Here is a 24934-nt window from a genome sequence, read left to right as displayed (position 1 = left end):
GGACAACACTTTTTCTTTTTAAATGCACAGGACAATTCTTGTTTTAAAGGAAAAAAAATAATCAGAATTAGCTTACAAACCTGTAATAGTTGCATAGCAACTTCATAGATAGCCCTAGTAGAATCAGCTGCTTTAAATAGTATCAGATTCAGGAGGGTCACTGTATCACACTGGTAATCCCTAGGAAAAAATTGCAAGTGTGAAATAAGTAAAATTACATTTTGTTTTTTAAAATTTGAATTTATTAAAATTTAATTTACAGGAAATATCGTATGGGATAACATAATATTTTGAAAAGTTTCTCTAGTAACACATACACACAACCAGGGGTGATCTTTTCCCTTTGAGGGAGGAAAAAACCCAGTTCTACATGAAAGCACACTTTGAAAATGAAAGTTCAAAGTTTTGAAAAAATATTGTAGTACCTGTTTTGGAACACGCTGGCTATGGCTTTAAAACAGCCAGCTGCTACCCGCTTGGACCCTGTGTAACACCGGTCTACGGCCCAGTACATGAGGTTACTCTGGTCAGGGTTGAGTTCCAAGAGCAGCATGACTGCCTCACAGCCTAGCTGGTGAACCTGTATTCCAGAAAAGAACCAATATATATTTATAAATATAGAAGAAAAGACCACCTTACAAAAATGGAATAAAATAGAGAAATAGATATTTAATTAAAAAAAAAAAAAAACAAAAAACAGAAAACAAAACCCCAAAACAACTGCAATACACAAAATTTGTTCCACCTAAAAACAATGAGACCACAGCTTAAAATAATAATAGGTAATTCTATCAAACTGTTTAATGTTCAGCTTGCATAATTATAAATTATTGAAGCAAATAACTAGATAGTTCTACTGACTTTTTTTTTCCCTCAGTTCCAAGGCTACCTTGAGCTATTTACTATTTTCACTTGTCTTACTACAACCTGAACACTGACCTGAAAGCATCAGGTACAGAAAATACTTAAACATATGCAGGACACAAGGGATAGATCTATGTTGAGACTTGCATATTCTCTTGAATCAAAGCAGCCCACTGGAGCTGCGTTTTTATGTAGTCATAGTATTAGTGCAACAGAGACCCTATATTTTAAATCTAAAGCTTGCCTTACTGTTTAGATGTAAAGCTTGGTCTTCTCTGCAGGATCCCCAATGGACTCTACAGTCTCACAAGAGTTCACATTCAAAATCTTATCTCCTTTAAATTTCTAAAAGATCTGCTCATTACTACAACTTAGTCGCAGATTAGTTTATAAATAATATACAATGTTTCACTCTTTGCCCATCCTCTGCCATTCTGTTTTGTCTGTTCTTACACTGTGATTAGGGACTGCCTTCCTCTACAGGGTGAATATACACATTAAAGACAGTGCAAAAATATGCATTACTAAAACAGCTTTACGCTGTTCTAAAGCATTTAGGCCAATCTGACTGCAAAACTCATTAAAGCATATGTTGAAGGCACTGATAGTTGCAAACCAACATTGACATTGCCTGTATTACCTTTTTATCTTGTGAATCCAAAATATTATCCAGCCATTTGTATAAGTAGCCATCAGATGAGAGCCCGACGTTATCTGCAACAGGCCCACAACACAGTACAGCAGACATAGCCTTTAGAAAGTAATTGAAAAACACTGCATCTTAGTAACTCAGATACAGCAAGTGCTTTTACCAAGTTCATTAAAATATCAGAAAACTAACTTCTATTCAGTCAAGGGAGGAAGACCAAGGCTAATAAAAAACTGTTTAACATCTTAGTCAAGAAATTATCAAATCCTATTTTTCTCAGCTCCCAAGTACAAGGAACTGTCAATACTGAAATGCTGACATATGTTAAGAGTTAATAGGTCAGTTTGTTAATTTACTTTTACATAAAAGCCTTTCTCCTCAGGCAACTGAAGACCACAGTCACTGAAGTGAACATTTAGTAATCATTTTAAGAAATTCCTATAGCAAGTGCAATAGTTTACAGTATAGGAAAAGCCAAACTGTCATAAATACACATGCAGGCAGAAGAGAAAAAAACCTAAGTCATGAATGGCAACAAGGATGTGAAAACCACATCCAAAAAACCCAAATGTTAAATTTGCATTAGAAAAGTTAACATAACAATCTGTTTCCAAAATTCAGAAAGTGCTAAAATACCTTTAATGCACAGTATTGGTGTCTGTTTATTCGCATGTTCCTATCACTGTATCTGTCCAGGGGAGTAAACATGATACTAAAAGGACCTGCCCAATGACTGAACAACATAAATAGACTGTGGCGTAGACTCTGCTGTGGAAAGACACTTCTTCTCTGGTGTACTGTAAGAAAAGCACATGGTCAGACACACTCCTCTTGTCATTCTTTAAAATAAAGTACATAAAACAGAAACAGACCCAAAGAATGAATATAGAAAGAAAAATCAATGTAAAGACACATGATTTCAACATCATAACAGCTGGATGTATGTTTACTATTGTCCTGTTTAATGCCACTAGTGTACAAGAATAAACTATTTATTAGTCCAGAGAATTTAAATGCACTGCAAACCAAAACTTTTGCTAAATCAGAAAATTACTTACATGGTTCCAAACAGTACCAAAAATCTCTCTTAAAAACTCATGCTGCTAAATTTCTATTCAAAACTGATGGCATGAATTATTTTTATGAAAGTATTCTGAAACTAGAAAGTGGATTTTAGTTTAGTTTTTGTTTGGTTGGTTTTGTTTCTTTAAATGTACTGCATATTAAATACAGTCATCAGAAGTTATTAAAGCATTTTTACATACCTGGAACATTTTGAATTATATTTGCCACTAAGGCACTAAAATGGCATCGGATATCTTTCAATGTATCAGAATCCTTTTCATTTTCTGCTTCTAGGAGTTGTCTTGTTAGATCGACATACTCAAGTAAAGTGTTGTTGAGGGAATGTGTTTCATTATCAAGGCCACCACTTGCACTTAAAAATAAAATTAAAAAAAAAAAAATCAAATAGTATGACAAATACATACAATGATTTTTGAAAACAATCCTTATTTTTTTCTCCTTAAAAAGCCCTACAACCTCAACACTGCAAATATTTAATTCAAACTCGTTTCTTCACCCAGCTTCTATTTCAGTGTTAAATAAAAAGCTCCAGTGAAAGCAAACTAATAACCACTATCAGAAGTCACTCATCCTTCCACAGAATTAGTTCTTATATTGGGGATAAATGTTAAAAAAAATAATAAAACCCCTCAGCCAACCAACACCTCCCCCCGGCCCATGCTATTTGTAAACCAGAAAAAATAATTACTACTACTTGACTATAGATTTCTATATTACATACTGATTTTTGGGAGTCAGTCAAGACGTTCAGTACTTCATGACATGCTATTGACTATTAGCAGATGAAAGCAATTTATTCATTTTATATGTTCATTTCTCATCTTCATTGCTTTAGCATCTGACCAGACATCTGTATTAAACTAAGGAGATTAAAGACTACATGTGATTCAAACCTGCCCTCCTTTGAAAAGCAATTGTTAGAATGGCAATTCCTTTCCTCTCAGGTCCCTCCACCATCTTTCCACATTTGTACTGAAGACAACCAAAAAGCATGCCTTGCACACCAAAAGCAAGATGAGGAGGTTTATGGTAGCCCTTAATTGCTTGCTAGCTTCTACCACAGAGTCAGACTGGCCTCAGAAAGAAAAGCTGACAAAGTTCCAGGGTGCAGACTGTGGTTAGGAGACATTTTACATATGCTAATTAAACACCAGTGAGTACCTTGAAAGATAAGAAGGGAGAGTACGATTTTAAAGGCTGTACTCTGAAAAAGCATGCCAAAAGGAAGAAAAGCATTTTAGCAATGCTTCTGAGGCAACATTCTGAAATATACTGTAGTAGATTGCTTAAAGATTGAGAACTTCACATGATTATATTGCTAAGGTTGACAAATAAATGTTTAAGTATCATTGTCTAAGAAAATGGGAGGAGCTAGCCTAACCATTTCCTAGCTTACTTCCTCTTATACAAATCCACCTGCATAGAAAAAAAATTTTCTAAGAGACTTGTAAAACATATGCCAGAATTTTAAGTCTTCTTTCAAAGTGTCCCTATACAAGTAGGGTAAACTGAGGAAAAAGCCCAACCTAGTTAACATTCTGCCTCTCTGAAAGAAAAAGATCCAATATTAATCAGCAGTAGCCTTCTCTGCACAGGACATGCTGACTAGCATAAGGACTCCAGGTAAGGAAGAATTCCAGACTGATTACAGAATAGTTTTAACTTGCGTTTTCTGATTTGCATAACTGGTGCGATGTTTGAGCACACACAGACAAGAAGGAACATGACACACTGCCTGTTCAAAGCAATTTTCTGGGAAATAGGGGGAATAGCATTTTAAATAAAACACAGACCACAGTGACAAAGAGCATGGGGGAGGGAGGGATTAGAAGGCCAGCAAAATTCCAAGTTTTATAAAACCATGACTATTTATTTAGTGGTATACTAAAACTCACTGAAGAATTTTGCATGCTTGTTATACTGGGTCCTAAGAGTACTAATGACTTAATTCAGAAGCATAAAAAACATCTTATCATCAGTGCTGCCCCTACCTGTGACTAATGACACCAGCATCTGCCAACAGTTCAAATATTCGTACTAGTTGTACTCGTAAAATATCTCGACGCCTGCGCCGTTTCATGTTCTATTCAACAGAGGAAACACAACATTAAATGAAGCAGAGGAAAAACTAAGTATAAAACCAGCATGGCATATAAAAGCATTATTATATCTGTACTACAACTGGCATCAATTACCAGGGGTACCAACCTTTTAAGATGAGGAGTTACCAGAATTGCTAGCAATTTTAATAAACCAGACAATGAACAAAATTTTTCCCTGTAGCAACTCCAAGATATACTAGGTTTGCTATTACACATATTACCAAAATAATGGTTTTTTTTATCAGTCTCCTGTTGCAAAGTGCAACATATAAAACAATGAAGTACAAATGCCAATCTTTCTACATATTTTGAGGAGGTGATTCTACATATTTCGAGAGAGGTGAGACCCCACCTGGAGTACTGCATCCAGCTCTGGGGTCCTCAGTATAAGAAAGACATGGACCTATTGGAGCAGGTCCAGAGGAGGGCCATAAAAACGATCAGGGGGATGGAACCCCTCTCCTGTGAGGAAAGGCTGAGAGAGTTGGGGTTGTTCAGCCTGCAGAAGAGAAGGCTCTGGGGAAGACCTTATAGCAGCCTTCCCATACCTGAAGGGGGCCTACAAGAAAGATGAGGACAAACTTTTTAGGATGGCCTGTTGCGATAGGACAAGAGATAATGGTTTTAAACTACAAGAGGGTAGATTAGACTAAATGTAAGGAAGAAGTTTTTTATGGTGAGGGTGGTGAAACACTGGAACAGGTTGCCCAGAGAGGTGGTAGATGCCCCATCCCTGGAAACATTCAAGGTCAGGTTGGATGGAGCTCTGACCAACCTGATGTTGGTTGAAGATGTCCCTGCCCATTGCAGGGGGGTTGGACTAGATGACCTTTAAAGGTCCCTTCCAACCCAAACGATTCTATGATTTGCATGCAAGACTGACAAAACACACTATAGCCCAGTAACATTTTGAAACAGCAGTGATGTTCCTTTCCATCATCTGTATTTAATTACAAATTTATTACAAATAAGAATATGACTGTTACCACAAAAAATACTGAGTTATCATCTCTGAGTTTGTGTTTGCAGAGTTTATTATTTCTATGAATACCTACTGAGGCTTCTAAACCTTGCTGTAAAACATGCTCTCCATTAGCAAATTTTTAGTCAGAGCAGTCAGGTGAGCTTACAGCTTTTTTCATTTAAAAAAACCCCACATCAAAACACAACAAAGTTGGTAGACAGTAAAACTCAATTCTATGTCTTAGGTACTACTAATTGTAGGCATGTTACTGATGACATAATGAAGTAACAGCTGTGTAAACCTATGCTTAGGTAAAAGGAAATAAAGAATGTGGAAAAGGTTACAGTAATTTTTTCATTATTTTAAACAAAACCTCTTTGATACAGCAATAATACAGAGCTCAAAACAAACACAAAGCTCTTCTAATGTAAACACCTCACAATCATTTAAAAAAGTAACATCTCACCTTTTTATCTGGTGTACTGACAGTTTTTAGGTGCAGAATTGAAGAACATAACTACATTTCTTTACTACCATTTGTGAGAAGATAGTTAAAACTGTGTACTGAATAGAGTGGAAAATATCTAATTACCTCTGGCCTTCTTTCAAGTGCTTCCTTAATTATAGGATGTAATTCTTCTATTAGTTCCCTGAATTAAAATAAAAGAATTAAATGGATAAAAACAACCATTAAATTAACATCTCAATTGAAAGGTGTTTCACAGCAACTAGTGTTACAATGTAAGTTAAAACATCCTCGGATTTTCCTTCTGCACCTGCAGCTTTCTGAACTAAACCAGCATTTAAGAGATGTTTCCCAGAAAGATAATTCCCTAATTTAAAGACAGACTACCAAACGGATGTCTCAACAACTACCATTAAATCTGCATTCACCAATTATTATGGCAGATTTCTATCACAGATGATTTTCATTTATTTTCATATTCAGAGTTTATCAAAGCTTTATGGTGCAAATAGAGACTACTAGGGGAAAAAAAGATGTTGGCAGCTTATCACACAATGCTCTTTCAGTTGTCATGATGCATTTAGTTGTTAATAAAGATCATTTCTTTAAGGTCAATAACACTACACTCACAGAAGTCAGACTAGCTCTATGAAAACTGAAAAGCAACATGCTTTGATGCTGTTGTTAACATTCCCCAGTTATTCTGAAGCTCCACAGACTTCATTACTACTCAGTTCCTTCTGCGAAACTTAGATTCTCTTATGACTCCAAAAAGGGGGCAGGGAAAGGTGAAGGAGATCAGTAGTATGGATTGACACAGACAAAAAACTAAGGTAGAAACATACTGGGTTTACTTTAATATTTGTTAACGTAGTAACAACCACCTGCACTTCAGATCTGTTGGAGTGTGACACATTTTTCTACTTCTGGTGCTATTGTAATTTAGACATACAAAAGCATAAACCACTTCCAAGTTTTCATGGTAAATGACTGACTCCTCTGCTACATCATTCAAAGGTTCTTCTTCAGAGAAACAGTCCAGGTGATCAGAAAGCTACACAAACTTCTGCAGTGCACTCAGTTACAAGACACTTAAGCATGGTTAGGGACTGTTTTATACTTTCCTTCAATCATAGAAAAAACACGGACAAGAATTTGGAAGAGGCTTTTTTTGTGCTAGAACATAATAAAGGGTCAGCTTCCCATGGAGAGCAAGAGACACCTAGACAAGTTCATGTGATGAGTAACAGAAAACAAAAGAGAAAAAGAATATTCTAGCAAGTTTAAGTGGACTGCATATACATATAATCCATAATGAAAAAAGTTCTCGAGTAAAACATACCAAGTGGGGAGGAACAGTGCTTAAAAAAAACAAAACCAAAACAACAAATCAGTGCAGAGCTGCAATGGTGAAGGGTGGGCTACAGTTAGCATCTGGTGTGAGTACGCACACTGGACAGAGGAAAAAAGCTGGTCATCAGAAACAAAACAAAATTCAGAATAAAGAAATCAGAAGACTGATGAGAATCAGATTTATTTTTTTTTTAAGTTTGCTGAATGAATTGTTTCTAATTTAGAAAACAAGGATTTCTGGTGAAATCCTTTCTGAAAGCATTTTCTAGACTTGTAGAGCACAATTATGATTTAAACTGTTCAGTATATCTTCAGAGTCATGGGACAAAATCTTGCTTTACTGGTAGGAGAGCAAAGTAAGATATGATATAAAATTAGAAGATTATCAAAGCATTAAAACGGAATACTATAACTAAGGACTTGGCATTACGGTTTAAAATACATCTTTGGCTCCTCATCTACCATAATGTGGGACACAAGTGATTGGAGAAAAGAAGCAAGTCATTCAAAACCTAGAGTGTTAGCGATCCCTGGTTTCTTCTGCAGAAGCTGAGTTGGTTGTGATAGCTTGATACAACTTCATAACTCCCTATTATAAGAGGCTGCCTGCTGTCAGGGAACATCTGATGCTGATCCCAGGAAGTTTTCTCCCCCTCAGATGTTCTCCCTCTTCATCCATCCTCCATGAAGACAGAGCTGTCAGTTGAGGACAGTTGCATAGAAATGCATTTTAAATCTCATGGCTTCCTGGCATAGAGCTTCCTTTTCATGTCAGTGGATTTGTAATACATATTGACAATACAGTACATTAGGATCTGAAGAAAAGTGAATTTCAGTTGAGGTAGGAATACCACAATGGCTGGGTAGACTGTTTTGAACTCAACATTTATATGAAGACTTGTCACAATAGGGTAACCAGAAATTCTGGATTATGAGCTGAATCCAAATATGTTGAACATGAATTATGATATTAAGTTGACAGAACAAGTGGCTTGGCACAGATTTAATTCTGCTACAGTAGATCACAGTTACAGGTGCCCAAATTAATCCACATGGACTTGTCATCAGTACAATGTATGACAAAGATGTGTTAGTCATGAAGTTACAGAAAAAAAAAAAGAAAAGCGGTGAGAGGGATGCACCACAAATTTCAGAAGCTTCAGCACTAGTCAGAAAACAGTTCTAACTGGTATTTTTTTCAGCTTGATCCAAAAATCTCTTTTTAGAATACCGTTATCATTAAACTCCTACACACACAGAGCTCAGAAACACATTTGTTGGCAATACCAATAAGGAGAGTTTGGTAACTCTTACAAACATGATTATAATTAACATTTCAAATGTTATTAGTCCACAAAGTCTGTTATTTCATATAAGAGCTGCCTTTAATATCAATAAAAGGGAACTGTCTATTGTTTCGACTAACTTCTTTTTCTTTATGCAGACATGACCTCTACATAAAATTATTTCAACCTCAGAAAAGCTTTTCTAACATTTAGTGGTGTGATAAAGACAACTGTAATCAGTTTTCACAGCTTTTTAAAAATTCTTTAAAAAAAAAGAAAGCAAACCTTTTTTTCTGAGCTCTGATTCCCCAGCTTTGTAATCAATTAACATAAAAAACAGATGAAAGACAACAGTTACCTAAAAGCTCCCGGGTTGGTCCTGCCAAGTCCCAGCACAAGGGATTCTGTAATTTCCATGCTCTCAGAGCGCATCATTGGAACTATGTGCTTAAACAGGGAGGAAGGGGATGGAATGCCAATGATCTAAGAAGAAAACCAGAGTAAACCAGAATGAAGTAGTTACCAAACAATCAGGTGGTGCAACATTAAAACATCTGCTGTAATTTTACAGTCTTCTCACACTGCTCAGTGACTTAAAATGCTAAAAATGAAATTTTTGATCTTTGACATGGAAAAACTTTCTGAAATAGTAAACTAGTATTAATTACTTCTCCATTCCTTGTATAATTGAATTTTCATTGTCAGATGACAATGAATGCCTCAACACGATAAACAGACACTTTGCATGTTTATCTGCCCTCCTTAGGGAGGGGAAGCAGACTTCTGGTGTCCAACTCCTTAAGACTCCATTGTGGCTCTCAGAGTGAACTATAGCTTTCAGTCTACAGTTCCTCAGATTTAAGGAAAGGATCTTGGTAACAAACAAGTGGAATAGGCTGCTTCTCCCCAAAATCTGCTGTATACTCATGAGTTATCTTCGCCTGTACTGTACCTTCTACAGGAAGCCAAAAAGGAGAAGAACAAGGCAGACAGAAAACTGTAGTTGGGAAAAATATAACAAGATACATCATGCCTAAATAGCTCACTGCTTGTTACTGAAGTGCGTGGCTATTTGCTCAGAATTGCAGAAGTCTACTGACAGAAAAAAAAACACAAACACAAAACCCCAAACAAACAAACAAAAACCCCAAATCAAACCAACCAAACACTCCCCCCCCCCCCCCAACCCTTAATGGTAACCAAAACATTTCCTCATTAACTCTAGGTAAGACTTTGAGATTGGGTTACAAAACATAAGCAGAAAAGCCTCTGCAGCACAGATTGGGAGAATCTAACTGAAACGCTATCCTAAACAAATGACAAATGTGTACTAAAACATGTTTTCAGACAAATTACACCAGTTTCTGAAAATCATGATAGTTATTATAAGCCTCAGGTGTTTCTACTTTCAATAACATGTAGACTTATTTACAGTAAGGAGTAGAAGAACCTACTCTTGAGTCAATGCTATAACCACTGTCAGGAGTAGACGCCAGCGTCTCAGGAGGGGAACATCTCACAGAGCCTGTGGAGGTGGAGGAGTTTGAAGAAGATGCTGCACTGCAGCAAAGAATCAGGTAGTTTCTCCAGAGCCCAATATAGGAGTCACTGCTTGTAGTAGTATTCACTTTCTTTGCATTGATAGGGCTGCTATTAAAAATAAAATGAAAAAAAAACCAAAACAAAAACCACCTCAGTATAGTAAATGAAGCTTACCAGATTTCACTTTGTTTTTCTACTGAATTTATATTTTCAAATATGTATATGCCATTGCTTCCAAAATTGTTTACATGGTAAGCTGAAGAAATTGTTCAGAATAGACCTGTACATGAATAATATATGCTTTTATAGTCAAATCTGTTTAACTATATGGCCGAAGGCATGAATTAATTAATTTTTAGAGTAGAACACTTTTTTACAGATAGAACTGCTTTAATTTATTGTTACATAAAGCTGAATTAAATCCACAGAAAACATTATCAGTCTATATGTCACCTCACTGAAACATAATGACATTACAATGATGATAAATCTTGAAAGAATACTCAATATAATTTATTGTATTTACATTAGAAATTAACTTACTTGATATCCACTTGTGGAGACAGCAGTTGGAGTCTGGTGTAAGCAAATGTCCAAGCATAGCTTACGGCTGTTGGGCAGTGTTTTGGAAGATTTTCCTGTTTCATAAAACTTGAGAGGCTTATAATCCATGGATCTTGGCCTTGAGTCACATGTGCAAATATCCATATATGTGACGGACTGACCACATCAAACTGGTGGCTGATTGGGGAAGAATTCCAGTCAGCCAGAGTTTGTAAATCTATTGAACTGGGACAGTACAGTAAAGTAGTCTGTGTGCATAAAAAAAAAAGAGAACAAAGCAATATTTAATAACCAAGTATATTAAGTAACAATCTCTTCATTGTTAAATATCTAATAAAGTATCAGTGTCAAACCACATTTGGAATAGATAAAACACATTACTTAATGTATAGGTGTTTTACACAATTTCCTAATGTGGACAGTTATATAAACATGATGTTTGGGAAGGAACTGGGTATTAGGAAATAGTAACTTCTAGAAAAAGGCCTTTTCACTCATGATGACTTAGTTCTTCCAAAAGATTCTGGACTCTAAAAACCTTACTACTGAGTTCCAACTTGCCTGCTAAAGCTAAAATCAGAAAAGCTTTTCCTTGATACTTAAGAGTTAATGATAAATATATAAATATGGAATTCAATTGTTTTTCACTGATAGTTATTATAACTTTTATCATGAATAAAGGACACATTGACTGTTAAGACATTGTATTGCTGCAGAAAAAGGCAGTGGTCTTTGCTTCAGAGAAGTTCTAATCTATGAGCAAGATATAAATATAGCTGGCTGTGTGCATATGGTGGACATAATGACACACTTGTTGATCAGAAAGCATACAATGGCAGTGTCAGCCTCGCAACACTCCTCAAGCTTTTTGAGGATTTTCGTTTGGTTGGGTGGGTTTTTAAGGTGATAAATTGCTGATAAAGTTTGCATGATCATAGTGACATGATTATTTAACATATATACAATTTATTTGGGACAATTTTGCAGAATTAGCTCATCTCACATCCAACTTAACATAAAAACTCTCCTACCTGGTCAGCCCCAGTGAGATGTATGAAACTCTCCAGGATAGTAGCACTTTGTCTGTCCATTACATCTATAGCCAACTCATCATCACTCTACAAAAGACAAAACACAAAAAGCTCAAAGAAAGCCAAGATAAAAGTTTCATTAAGCAGTCACAAGAATGGGTCTTCAACTCTTACCTTAGAAATTTCTAGAAGTGTGAACAAGGCCCTTATTTCTCTGAGAACACTGACAGCTAATCTCCTGGTGGCAGGCCTTGTGCTGCAAAGGATGACCAAAGCAAAGCCTTCCACCACGTGAAATACACTGGAATAAAGGCTCCTCTCCAGAGGAAGGGTATGGGCAGCCCCATTGGATACACCACGCTAAGAAAAAGATCACAGAATTTAAGCAAATTAAGAAAAAAGTAAACACAATCAAGCTATAGTTCCATTATTAGCAATGGCAGTATAGATCATAAGGTATTTAGATCTTTGGCTACTAGTCAAATTTTGCATTATGAGAATGGCATAATATCAGCTACTTTGGTTTTTTTGGTATTTCTCTGAATTCAGTCCAAACAAATACACAAGAAAGTCTTTCTTATTCCACTTTCTCATTAGAATGATGCAGTGAGGGCAAAATTAAAAATAAATAGGTAATACTCTTACATACAGAACTGTAAAAAATTAAATTATTTGAACACTTTCTGTTTGCTAGTAAAAATGATGTTTCTTTCTAGTTCTACTGTTTTACCATTCCTACTTAATTTATTTCCAGTTACAGATGATGACTTTTGATGTAAGCAAAGATGTGGCCAGGAATTAGTGTTTCGGTAATACTCAGTAATATTAAAGTAATTTTTTGGCAAAAATACTGATTTAAAATAATAGGTCTAAAAATCTTGAAGCACTGTAAGAAAGTAAGCTGAATTTTTATTACTTAACAAAAACAATAAAAGGTACTAATAGAACTGCATGTACATTCAAACCACATGTTAACATCAAAGGACCTTATTTAGAAATACCTGAGAATCTTGGTTTTTATTGTGCATTTGGGCTGCTTGTTTCCACTGATTTATGAGCTGCACTAACATTTTTACTGCATTGTCAAGAAGCGTTGGGTGGATGTCAGTCACTTCACGCACAATAAAATATACAAATCCTGAAAGAACATCTTCCCGCCAATCTGGAAAATCAAGCATTAATGCTTGGAGAGTATTGAAAGCCAAGGCACGAAGTTCTTCATCCATATGAATTGTCAGCCTGTTTAGAAAAAATAGCGGTATCATCACCCCAGATTGGCATACTCTTAACCAGCCTTCATAAATTAAAGTTTGGTGTTAACTCTTCTTTCTTTACTGTATAATGTGGAATACTTCCACATAGATGCATTCTCTGCACTGAATACATCTGAAACTGGCTACTAATAGAAGGTGCTAATACTATAGCAAAATAATGCAAGACTTCACAAAACTTAGTATAAACACATAATTTTCAAAAGACATCATCAAGTATTTCATATAGGCACAGCTTTGCATGCATCTGAGCAACCACCTTAGAGCTCAGTAGGTAGGCACCCTGTGATGTACAGGTTATTTTCTTCCAATAAAAATTGAAAAGACCAGATTATTATTGCAGATAAAGCAGCTTTACTTTGGATATGAGAAAAAACTTGAAAAAAAACCCCTTTGCATATATACTTAAAAATATGTCTCAGCCCACTATGGTAGATGAAACTTGCCCAGTACTCTATTATTACTTAATACTTTATGTCTTTTATGTGATTTTTGACACTGAAGAAAAAGTGTTAGAAAAAATCTTATTCTCTCACATTATTACAAACTTTTTAATATATGTAACTCAACACATTATATGCAAATGAATTTCAAAGCTAAAAGCTGTACTATATTTCTGCACCAACACCATTCTTGTACTAAAAATAAAAAAATTAAAAGGAGGAAGGTTTATCACTCTAGTAATAAGTAAAGACTGTCTGCATATACCACAACTATATATTCTCACTGAATGCTCAGTTTACCCATAGGGATGGATAAATATGGGTAGTATTGGATCAAAAAACTGGAAAAAGGAAGCAGGATTAGAAGAGAACAAGGAAAAAAAAGTTTCCCATAAATGCCTGTCTCACATTTTGGTAATGTCAAACAAGAATGACTTTATGATAATTTACAGTATTAGCAATAGGAAGAAAAAAAAAAAAGAAAGAAAAGCTAAAATGGGAAAAAAGTATGATAGTAGTAACAAAAAGATAAGAATAAGTTCAAAAAACAAAGCAATAGAAATAAATTCCTACTTCTCAAGAAAATTCTCTCTAAAGTGCAAGACCTTCAGGATAAATTCACCTCCTGCTATTCTGGCCAGTAACACTTGAACAACTGCAGAAGGTAAGCAGGAATAGGAAGAATGGATTCTGTATGCAGTGGACTCACACTACATAGTGCACTGACAAACTCTTTCTTATACACACAGATTTAAAAAGGAACATCCACCAAGAGCAGAATTTCATCTCCCTTACCTTGCAAGCAATTCAATGAGGTCAGTCCTACTCATGCCATCTGGAATCAGTCTTGGGATAGCAGCAATACAGGTTCTGAACAAATCTATCTTAGGTTTTCTCTCACCCCTACAAAAACAGTTTTTAACCAATAAAACAACAGGAAAATCTCCTTCATATTTTCTATTTCATGTCAAAACTTCGGAGCTATCAAAAAATTTAGTCGTTAATTAAGGAAATTAGCATTCATTTAATAGTCAAGTAAGAAGACAACAATTGTAATACATTAATGATGGCATCTGCAACATTACAGCATAAAAATAGTATGACATAACTGTGACAGTAAAAATACTGTAATTCAGTACATACGTAATCATGTCTTCAGGTTCTTTATTGGACATCTGCACACTAGTCATGCACATGGGCCTTCCAACTTCTTTGTCCAAATGCCTAAGAATGCTATCTAGTGCTTTTCTGACTTGAGGATAGTAGATGGACATTCCTGAAAAGCCAAAGAGTTCCAATCACTTCTTTCAGTTGTTCTCATTTAATTTTCACATTTTTATTAAAATATTTGCCACTGATTCAGCTTAGGACAAATTTCTTCTTGTACCAAAGATGACAGGAAACACACTTTAAGTGTCAAAAGAAATGCATGTTAAATGAGTACTGGGAGGTATTACACGAAAGTACAAGTTTCCTTCAGGAAGAACATAAACAGGGAAGAAACCATTGCTTCTCTGTTTTCTCAATTCTGAGCATTTTAGTTCTTGTTTAAATTTTGAACATGTTAAAACAGTCCTTTATTGATGCCTAGCTCATCCACAGAAGACCAATAGAGCACAGGGGTCAAAATTGTCTTACTCCACTTCAGCTCTGGGACATTTGGAATGTTCTAGAGTAACATCAAGAGAACAAAAATTGCCATGCTGTTTACCACACTAATTGCACTCAGGCTTCTTTGTGCTAATTTGGCAGCGCAAACACTTCAAAAAAATCCATGGATTTGGTCTCAGACACCAGGAGGTCAATATTGTCTAGCAGCCCTCTCTATAAAGAATCAAAGCAATTCTGTTAAAACACACTGCCAACTTACAAAAGAATACAACATACCTATAACTTTTGCTTCCTCATCTGTCAGCGTTTTATTAAGAAAAATTTTCTTCACACGCAGAGTATTTCCTGAGGGAAGAACAACTCCTGTTGTTGGCATTGGTGGTTCACCATCCTTCTGCTGCAAGCTATCTGCTATGACAAGGAAGACTCTGAGGCCAATATTCATCCTCTTCAAGAGCAAAAAACGAAGAAAAAGGATAGAGAAAACAGAAGACATTGTAACATTAAAGTAACAAAGATAAGGCAAAACACAAATTGCATTTTTCCTCTCTTAAACAGACAGTGGCATGGTTCCAGTAGGACAGGCATTATTTTAATGTTACATATTAAGGTAATGAAAGTAATGAGAATCAAGCTTAAGCCTTCAGTGCCTTCCCACAACTCTTATTCCAGTTAACTGAACTGGCACAGGCTAATATACCAAATATTTTATAGTACAGAGCACAAAAGGACTTAATATGAATGTCAAGAATGACATACTGAAGACAGTCATTGCTTAAACATCTCATCTGTTAGACTGGGTCTTGAACCTTAAAAGCTAGGTACAGATTCCCTGAAAAAAGGGTTTACAGTTATACTGTAACAAAAATTCACACATACTTACTGAAATTATTGTTGAAATGAGTCTGAACTGTAGCACACTGCTAGCTTACTCAGTGGAAATAAAACAGCAATTGTGCATGACTACAATTACTTCTTTAGTTTTAGCAGAACACCCCTTCAGATATTCATTAATCTGCTTTCATCCTGGCTCAAAAATAGTTAACCATTTTCCCCCACAAAATCCCCCAATGCCCTGTTCTCACTGCATGCAAGTAATGAGCTTTTTTTACCTCTGGATTAATAGTGAAGGTTTTAGGTGATTTTCCAACACTAAGAAGATCAAATATTATTTCTTTCATTGCGAAATCCAAACGTTCCTATAAAGGAAAATAGATTGATATGATCATCTCTTTTCTGGTAATATGCATAGTTTAATTTCTTGGCTTTGCATAGGTGCTGGGTATCATGTCTTAAAAGTTTAAAAAAATAAAAAAGTTTAAAAAAAAATATTCTTTTTTTTTCCTGTTTGTTCTTACGACTTAATGTTCGTTTTAAAATATAGTACGATTCAACACAGCTTATCCCCTGATATGGTTGAACCATTTCTCTTGAAAAAATTCCCAGATAGTTCTGCTCAGATCAAACACATTTCAACAAATGAGCTGAACTGTTTTAGATAACTGAATATTAGTGATAAAAAGAGGAGCCCTAGGAAACAAATATGTATCAGTGAAGGGCTGTGTGTCCTGCCTCATCCCTGTATGACCAGAAGCAAATAATTTTGGAAGCTGAAACACAGACAAGCTATCTGTAAGACAGGAAAAAAAGTCTCTAATCTGTAAGATTATAGACGAATGAGAGTTTATCTTGTGAGATCATATCCTGCATTTTGATATTAGGACAACAGAAGCACCTAGAATAATATAAATCATAATGCAATGCTAACTACACACACTGCATGCATTGCATATTTTTTCTGTCTACAGAGGCTAGTCTCCAAGCTAAATATAAGTGGATATTGCTGTTTGAATGCTTTGCCCCTTACAAAAATATTATAATGGAATACACTAATTATATTAGTGTATTTTTTCATATATATACATACACACACAACCCCCCACAACAATGCAATACAAATGTAAATAATAATCATCACAATGTTCATACACAAAACAGTTACTGAAGTTTAGGTAAAATAATTTTGCCACCAGTAGAAACAGAACGAGTCATTTCATTTGCTATACATATTTGGGGAAATTCTACTCAAATATAAGACCATTAATTCAGTGCAAATATTTCAAAAACTAACCTTAAATTTACATTTCTTGGAAATAATGTTCATCCTGTTCTTATAGCTGTACCTAGACGTATTCTTACCTGAGCAATGAACTGAATAATCTTCACAAATATATTCAGAGGTGTGTCTCGTGGGACCACACTACGTGATCCTTTTGGAAAAAGTGCTGATACGATGCTCATGAGACGGCTACAAGAATTTAGAAACAGAAAGAAATAAAAAAAAACTTCAAAAAAGAACTTTTTATAATAGCATAGATGTTACAGCTCAAATCTGGAAGAGTGTGGGGGGTTACTACTAAATAGTACAGAAGCATATGACAGGTAGGACCACCTACAGAGAGTACAGCCCTCTACTGCCAGAGGCAACAACATCATGGGTTCATTTAAAAAGTAAGATCTTGCTTTAAACTAGTTAGCAATAGTCAGGAGGAGGGGCAAAATCTGAATGGCTATTCCAAATTGTCATGATGCTGATTTATAAAGAAAACCTTTTCATTTCCAGCCCATACTTAGTGATAGCTACTTCATACCCTACTTGTTCTGGTACCATTAGTGCCTTTTAACTTTAATAAATATCCTGCTTCTTATCTCTCCGCCCTCTTCTATCCCTGCATATCCCCGCAAAGACAATCATAGATTCTGTTCCTTCTCCTCCTCAAAGTAATCAAGTTCTTTTGGTTTCCTCTTTAAGATGAAGTCTTTGCTCCCCTTCACCTGACTAGACCATTCCTGAGCTGGCTTCAAGATCTCTTCTGATATCACTAGGGGTGGGGTGGTGGGGGGTGGTGGGGGGAACTCAGCAATCAATAGTTGAAAATCCTTTACATAATGAACTTACCTTTGAGTTACAGTGTTGCTTTCACATTTTATTCTAATAACATAAACCCACAATAACCTATACAAAGATTCCAGTGCAACTCGAGACATTTTGGGATCTTTATTCTGTAAAATAAATGAAAAATCCAGTTACTGTTGCCTGTGAGACACTCAGACTTTTGAGAATATTTTCAAATTTTTTTTAACAGTGAAAACTGATGTGTTTAATACTAACAAGTTTTAATATGTTTTCATAAAAACAACCCTGCATTGCATATTTTCAATACTACCTCAATATTTAACTAGTAATTCCAGATTATTTTACATGGCTTTCACTCTGAGAGCAGAGGAGTAACTAAAAAGCAGATATTCCTCTTGAGGTGAACACCAAGAGTGTATCGCTTCCAAGAACTTTTCTCAGAAAGCCACTGTAACCAATACCTACTCTAAAGCAAACTAACTTATAGTTTGTCTAAAATATTGGAGTAGCTGCTTTGGATCAGGCACAAAGTCTAAGTCCATCATTCAGTTTATGACAGCAGACAGAAGCAGGTGCAGAAGAAAAGAATGCAAAACAGGGCAGGCACACAAAGATGCTTCTCTGGGTGCGCACTCCAGGCTTCACCCAACTTAGCCATTTCCTGTGGGCTGTGTTAGTGTTTACTCAATTCCAGTGGATTTTTATTGTAACAATTAAACTAGCTTTTTCTTGAATTAATATAAAATCTTGTGGCTTATTTCAGTTTAAATTATGCACTGTATGAAAAACAATTTATTTTTTTTTCTTAAAGCTGCTTTGCTCCTCCTAGCCCTTAAACTGTGTAAGACAGTACGTAACTATCATCCTTTGTACCAACTCCAGCAACCCCTTTTCCAACTAGGGATTCTTGGTGTATTTATAATCTTGAAGTGTCGAGTGAGATTCTTGGAATTGGCCGTAAGTATGAGCTTATGAACAGAATAAATGATTCCCAGTTGTCATCCTTCTAGGCATTCTCTCAGTTAAGAAAAACCAAACAACACCCCCCCCAATCCCACCCCCCACCCAAACAAAACCAACAAAAGAACCCCCAAAACACACCTTCCCCATCTTCAGTGAAGTCTTTCTGCTTCAAGACATATCTATATGACGCTTGAACCTAAGCCATTTCACATTTTGTGGCCTCTACCACAAGCCAGTAAGTCAGAAGAGCAGACTACTTTGTCCTCCCAGGACAAGGGGAGCGCAATTTCACAAAGGGTGTAAGTGGATCTAAGACCATACTGTTCAAAAAGAGATGGTCTCATCCTAGGTTCCTTCCTGTGCAATCTCACTGCTCCCTTTGCATTGATTCTAGCAGTAAGAAAGTCCAACTCACACCAGTAAATTGATCCAAATAATTTCATGGCCATGTCTGTGCAATAGACTATAAAAAGGAGAGTAATCTGGATAGCTTTAACACGGGTGGGTCAGGACAATTGGTTTTGGTAGCAGCTTACTTTGAAAGGCTAAAAGCCTATCACAAAATCACCAGAGGCAAAAGTGGTACTTCACAGACAAATAACATACATGACTGTTTATCATAAATTAGAGGGAATAACTTAACCCAGCCTACATCAGTGATGGACTGTTGCAGAGTGCTGCTCTACTCTCCCTTCACACTCATCAATGTGCTCCTGCCATCGCCTCCGAATTAGCACACCTGCAACCAGGCAGTGGGTAAATTCAGGAAGGTGATCTGGACAAAATCTAACTAGAAAGAAGTTACACCTGTCCCTGGTTAGTATTTAGACAGTAACTGTCCCACTGTCCAGTTAATTTACCAGCAGTGCTACTGTGAGGAAGAAGGAAACACTCATAATTTTATGAGAGGGTGAGACTGTGACAGCTTTGATTTTAATACTTAAACGGCAAAACCCCATGGTATCGTTCCTCATTTAATCTATAGGCCAACAGTTCTTGATGTACAAAGTAGGCTAGTGAATTAATTGGTACGCGTTATCAAAGACTATCTGAAATGCAGTGTCTAGAACTGAGTAATGCTTCAATTTTCTTATTTCTGATATTTTGAAGGGGAGCTTAATTTACAGGTCCAGAAGAAAACAAAACATTTATGATTGTCTTTCAAACATCTAATAAAAATATTGGTATAGGTAGCAGAAATTTTACAATGTGTTAACAACATTCCCTCTGTATAGGACGTATATAGCTACTCCTGATTAGTTATGATGAAGTTTGCTTCTTTGTTAAAAAAAAAAAAAAAGTATAAGGAGGCATTCACCTTTTAAAAAGGGTTACAAAATAAATACAGCAGTACTTTTAATTTCTTAAGCATTGAAAATTTTCATTATCTCTTCCTACAACTCAGAACTAAACAAATATGCTAGAAGAAAATGGCTTTTGGGCTCTAATTTATGGCACACTTCTTGTATATTTGGTGTTAATATGTCAGTATTTCCTTTTCTCTTTGAGATTACTCCGACTAAAATACAGTATATACGGCTATGTAATTCACCAGCCTAGCTGAATATCAGTCTTTTAGCTGATGCCTGTCAGATTTTAAAGCGCTCTATCTGGGATATTTTTTTTTTTCCCCCCAACATATTTTTGTTTAAAATCCTAAAACTTTTAACATAAATTCTATCAGCAGACTATGGAATAAGCTGTCAAGAACTGTATCTCTGTTACAAAACCAAAAAAGTAAGAGCAAATCCACAGTGGTCTTACATGACACATTAAGATGAGTCAATGAAACATATCTCAATGAAGGCAAGAAACAAAATAGCATTTTTTCCATGTTAGTCAAATGTAGTCACTTACTGAAGAAAGTACTTTTTAATACTGATGTTAAACTTTTCTTCTGTTCTGAACTAAAACAATTTCTACTTTTTAAAACCTGCAAAACCAACAGTGTAAAAGTCTTTCAAGTTAGTGCACTGCAAGTTGTTACAGTAAATCAGTTTCACATTTTTTTACTGTGAAAACTTTTTCAAGTTTGCTCGCATGCAAGACACTTTTTGAAATGAATTAACAGAAAAAACCATACATCTGACTAGGTAGTTTACTTCCAGTGGAAACATGCACTGCTGTTGAGGGAAACCAGCTATGATATTGATACTCAATCTCATAAAGCCACATTTTCAGCCCCAAGGAAAAACTGGTATTAGATAATTTTCTGATCTTTTTCCTCTACTCCCTGGCAAGAAAAAGAGATCTTTGACATTAGCTATTCTTAGTCCTGTTGCTTCCGAACAGTACTAACAGAAATTTTACAAAAAAAAGAAAGCACAAAACACAAAAATTAACATGAAAAACCCAAACAAAGTATTTACATGAGACAAAGCAATGTTTCACTGAGTTATAACAACATATTAACTCACCTGCAGTGTTTCTATTTGTTTTCTGATACTGTTGTTAGATGGCATCTAAATAAAGCAATGTGAGACAGCAAAACATAACAAACATGAGAATGGAAGGCACATGCATGTTAGATGAAAAAAAGCACAAAAACAACAGATAGCTGTCTAGTAAGGACTCTATTCAGTAGAAATGCAGGTTTTGCTACAGCAGCAGAAAACGTTCCTCCAACTTTCAAGGTTTTGTGGTAACACACACTAAAGTTAAACTGTGAAAAAAAAATTATTCTTTTCCACCCAACAGTGGTACAGAATGATCAACACTTTTCTCTCTCATTTCAGCAGCTTGCTTAAATGTTCCTTCCTCTCCCCAGAAGAGGTGGTAAGGATACCACAACAACTCAGCTTCATCCAAGAATCTATCTGCTTTCTGACAAACCTGCTAGAATTAGTCTATCTAAATAGTAGTCAAAAAGTAAGCAAAATGTTTCACAATACTGACCCAGTGTTATTGCCTGCTGAATAAATTCAGAATTTTGCTTACACTACAGTGTGTAAAGAAATGCCCTGCTGGGCTCAATGCTGAAACAGCATCCCAACCACTTGGTGGGACAAGGCCAGCTATACGTATACCAAGAAACACCCGTTGGTACACTCCTGGTCTAAACTGACACTTACAACTCGCTTATCTGCTACTTGCATCAGTCCAGTCCCCTAAGCTTCCTCCTTTCAGCAAGGCCGGGATGTTCTCCCCATACAATAAGCCTGCTTTGAGGATAACTAAAGGTCGTGTGCACTGAAACCCAGTACAAAGAGTTTACAGGGGCAATAAATATTGCTAGTACTGGACGAGGATTCAGACCGCTCTCAGGAACATTATCAAGTAGAACGCAGCACAGAAATACTGCAGGGTAAGGCAAGGTATGAATATACTATGCATCAGATACTATGGGGCAACTGCAAAGATGTGAGCTTTCACACCACGGCAAACGGGAAATTACTTATTTCTGTCACCAAAGTGCGACCATACAGTGTTCATTGCTAGGTAAGCATTTGCACTGGGCAGTCACCAGGGAATAAAGTGAGCGCCATAAATCCATGACCTACATTACCTCTTGGCAACTTGCTAATGGGCCTGTACTTTCCACAGAATATCCCTGCGACACAGTCTCAGTACTGTCGTTCTTTCAAACATTAGTTTGTTAATTTTAACTAATACAGTAGGGGTGGATAAACCTTTTCAGTACTCCAAAGTATCTTCCAGTAACTCTCAAAATTACTTTATTAAATAACAAAGACACTGGAGACAATGGATGTGGAATCCTTATTGCATTTTATATATTTAGATAACTGCAAATAAAATAACTTTAGACATTAGGAAATCAGGAAATAAAATGGGGAAGGGGAAATCTAAGACTAAACTGCTGTGAACTCAGATTTATAAATTAATGAGATTACTTATTACAGAGTGCATGCATTTAATTAGCTTCAGAAACAAAGGAACACAGTAATTCATAAGACACATTAGGACAGTGAGGGTGTATTTCTCAAGATTAAACTCAACAAAGTTTCTGAATAAGGTAGGCATCCAAAAAAACAATAGTATTCAGTGGATCAAACTAAACCAAACCATAAAATATCCTAAATATCTCACTGATGGCACAGCATCATAAAACTGTAAATTCTGAATTGCAGAAATTCATATGTAGGATTTCTGCTGAATAGAGCCTTACAGTAAACGTGTTAAGCTGTTAGTGGTTAACAGAACTAAGTAAAATATAAAATGCATGCTCAGCAACTACCAGTTAAACTCACTGGCATTTATAGTTTTAATACATCCATTATCAGCAATGGATATTATGCCAGAAAAACGCAACTCCTAGACTGTAAGAATTGTTTTAAAGCTTTAAAAACAAAAGCAAAAACAGCCTCCATAAGCAAAATAAACAACAAAACAAAAATCAAGGCAAATATTGCAAAAGAACTGCAGTGTTAGATGAAAAATATACAAAAACCCAACAAGCAACAGAAAAGTGTGAAAGACGTCATGAAAACAAAATGACCCTTAAAAATCAATCCAAGCAGCTAAACCTGTTTCCTTTTGATTTCATGCTGGTTTACGTATTTTACTAACAAGCTTCGGAATTGTCACTCATACTTAACCAGAATGAATATTGTGAAAGTGGATCAAAGAATTTATTAAAATTATCAAAATCAATACACTAGGCAAAATCATGAACTATGTTAATCGAAATTAAGGAAAGAACACGTACAACAATTAATGCTACAGGGAAGTCACTAATACAAATCCCTAATTTCTAAGTATCTCGATCTCTTTATGAACCAACTCATGTTTACAATGCTATCAAGTGAAGCCATGATTTAAAGGGACACTGTAATTTTTATTTGGAAAATATATATCACAGGCTGTAGATATTATCTCTTTTCTGGACTCCCAATTCATTTTCTATTCCTTCAAAAAGTGAAGAAGAGAAAGAAATTTTTCACTTACTATACATTCTACTTATTTTCTCGCATATATTTGCACATGAAGAATCACAGTTTGTGCTTTCTCTGGCATAAATAGCGTTTATAAGCAGATATTCCTCCTGCAGATTTTACTCAGTAAAACCGATAGCCCCCAAGGGAGCCACATCCGTTTCCAGCATTACATAGCATCACAAATACTTACTGCTAAGTTTAATACTAATGGAGACTTAAGGCATTTAATTAAAAAAACCCCAAAATTCACAGTGTCCTTTTAAATAGCCAAATATTCATTGCTTATTTGGCATGACGAGAACATATCGGAATAAACGCTATTGATTTGCAACAGTTCCTGAATCGAAAAGGATTCTTACCTTTAGATGTGACAAACAGTTCTGCAGGAAAACGTGCCAGTTATTTAAAAAAAACTGTTTCTGACTGACACACAACAGGCAGGTGATCAATGGATACAAAGCCTATGAGCAGGGGGGAAAAAGAATTCATCAAATTGCTCTTTGCAGACCTCCCAAGTTTTGTACGCTGAGAATGAGACACACAGTCGGTTCTTGTCTCACAGTTTTAGCGTTGCACGGCAGCCTTTCCCCTGCACTAGGACATGCATGCCAGGCATAGTGTCCTGGGTATAACCTATGTGCTATAAGAGCTCATGGTGTAAGACTGGGGCAGTGGGACCACAGCGAAGCTCATCTCCTAGCAAGGTCTGATCTCAAACAAAGATTGAGAGCAGATCTCACCCTTCATACAATACTTGCTCTTTCCCTGCAAGCACATGATCCAATTCAAGGGGTCCTACATGCTGGGAGAGGGAACTGCCTTTAAGAAGAATATTCAGGAAAAACATCATCAACTCAGTAAAGACCAAGGCAGACTTTAGGTTGTCAGATACGTTACTTCTACTTAAGGTCTACTTTTAGTAAGGAA

The 24934-nt window shown here is 36.0% G+C and overlaps 1 protein-coding gene across 13 annotated transcripts in view; it reads right to left on the bottom strand.

Annotated features, from left to right (window-relative positions):
• Positions 1–24934, bottom strand: part of FRYL (FRY like transcription coactivator) — a 176570-nt gene that overhangs the window by 56193 nt on the left and 95443 nt on the right. For 8 of the 13 annotated variants that reach the window (XM_049797363.1, XM_049797357.1, XM_049797374.1 and 5 more), the window contains 21 exons: positions 24367–24468; positions 21530–21574; positions 18192–18295; positions 17432–17540; positions 16345–16431; positions 15509–15680; positions 14765–14897; positions 14417–14524; positions 12909–13146; positions 12082–12267; positions 11908–11994; positions 10856–11124; positions 10225–10420; positions 9129–9253; positions 6258–6315; positions 4591–4682; positions 2779–2951; positions 2150–2310; positions 1505–1615; positions 426–580; positions 81–180 (listed from right to left, as the gene is read on the bottom strand). In XM_049797363.1, coding sequence (XP_049653320.1) covers positions 81–180; positions 426–580; positions 1505–1615; positions 2150–2310; positions 2779–2951; positions 4591–4682; positions 6258–6315; positions 9129–9253; positions 10225–10420; positions 10856–11124; positions 11908–11994; positions 12082–12267; positions 12909–13146; positions 14417–14524; positions 14765–14897; positions 15509–15680; positions 16345–16431; positions 17432–17540; positions 18192–18295; positions 21530–21574; positions 24367–24468 — 2811 coding nt within the window. The remainder of the gene's footprint in view (positions 1–80; positions 181–425; positions 581–1504; positions 1616–2149; positions 2311–2778; positions 2952–4590; positions 4683–6257; positions 6316–9128; positions 9254–10224; positions 10421–10855; positions 11125–11907; positions 11995–12081; positions 12268–12908; positions 13147–14416; positions 14525–14764; positions 14898–15508; positions 15681–16344; positions 16432–17431; positions 17541–18191; positions 18296–21529; positions 21575–24366; positions 24469–24934) is intronic. The other 5 variants (XM_049797338.1, XM_049797389.1, XM_049797345.1 and 2 more) reach the window with 3 other exon arrangements.

This window comes from Accipiter gentilis, chromosome 3, assembly GCF_929443795.1.
Source record: "Accipiter gentilis chromosome 3, bAccGen1.1, whole genome shotgun sequence".
Taxonomy (NCBI): domain Eukaryota; kingdom Metazoa; phylum Chordata; class Aves; order Accipitriformes; family Accipitridae; genus Astur; species Astur gentilis.
Note: the sequence above shows the minus strand (reverse complement) of the source record. Positions and strands in the feature narration are given on the sequence as shown.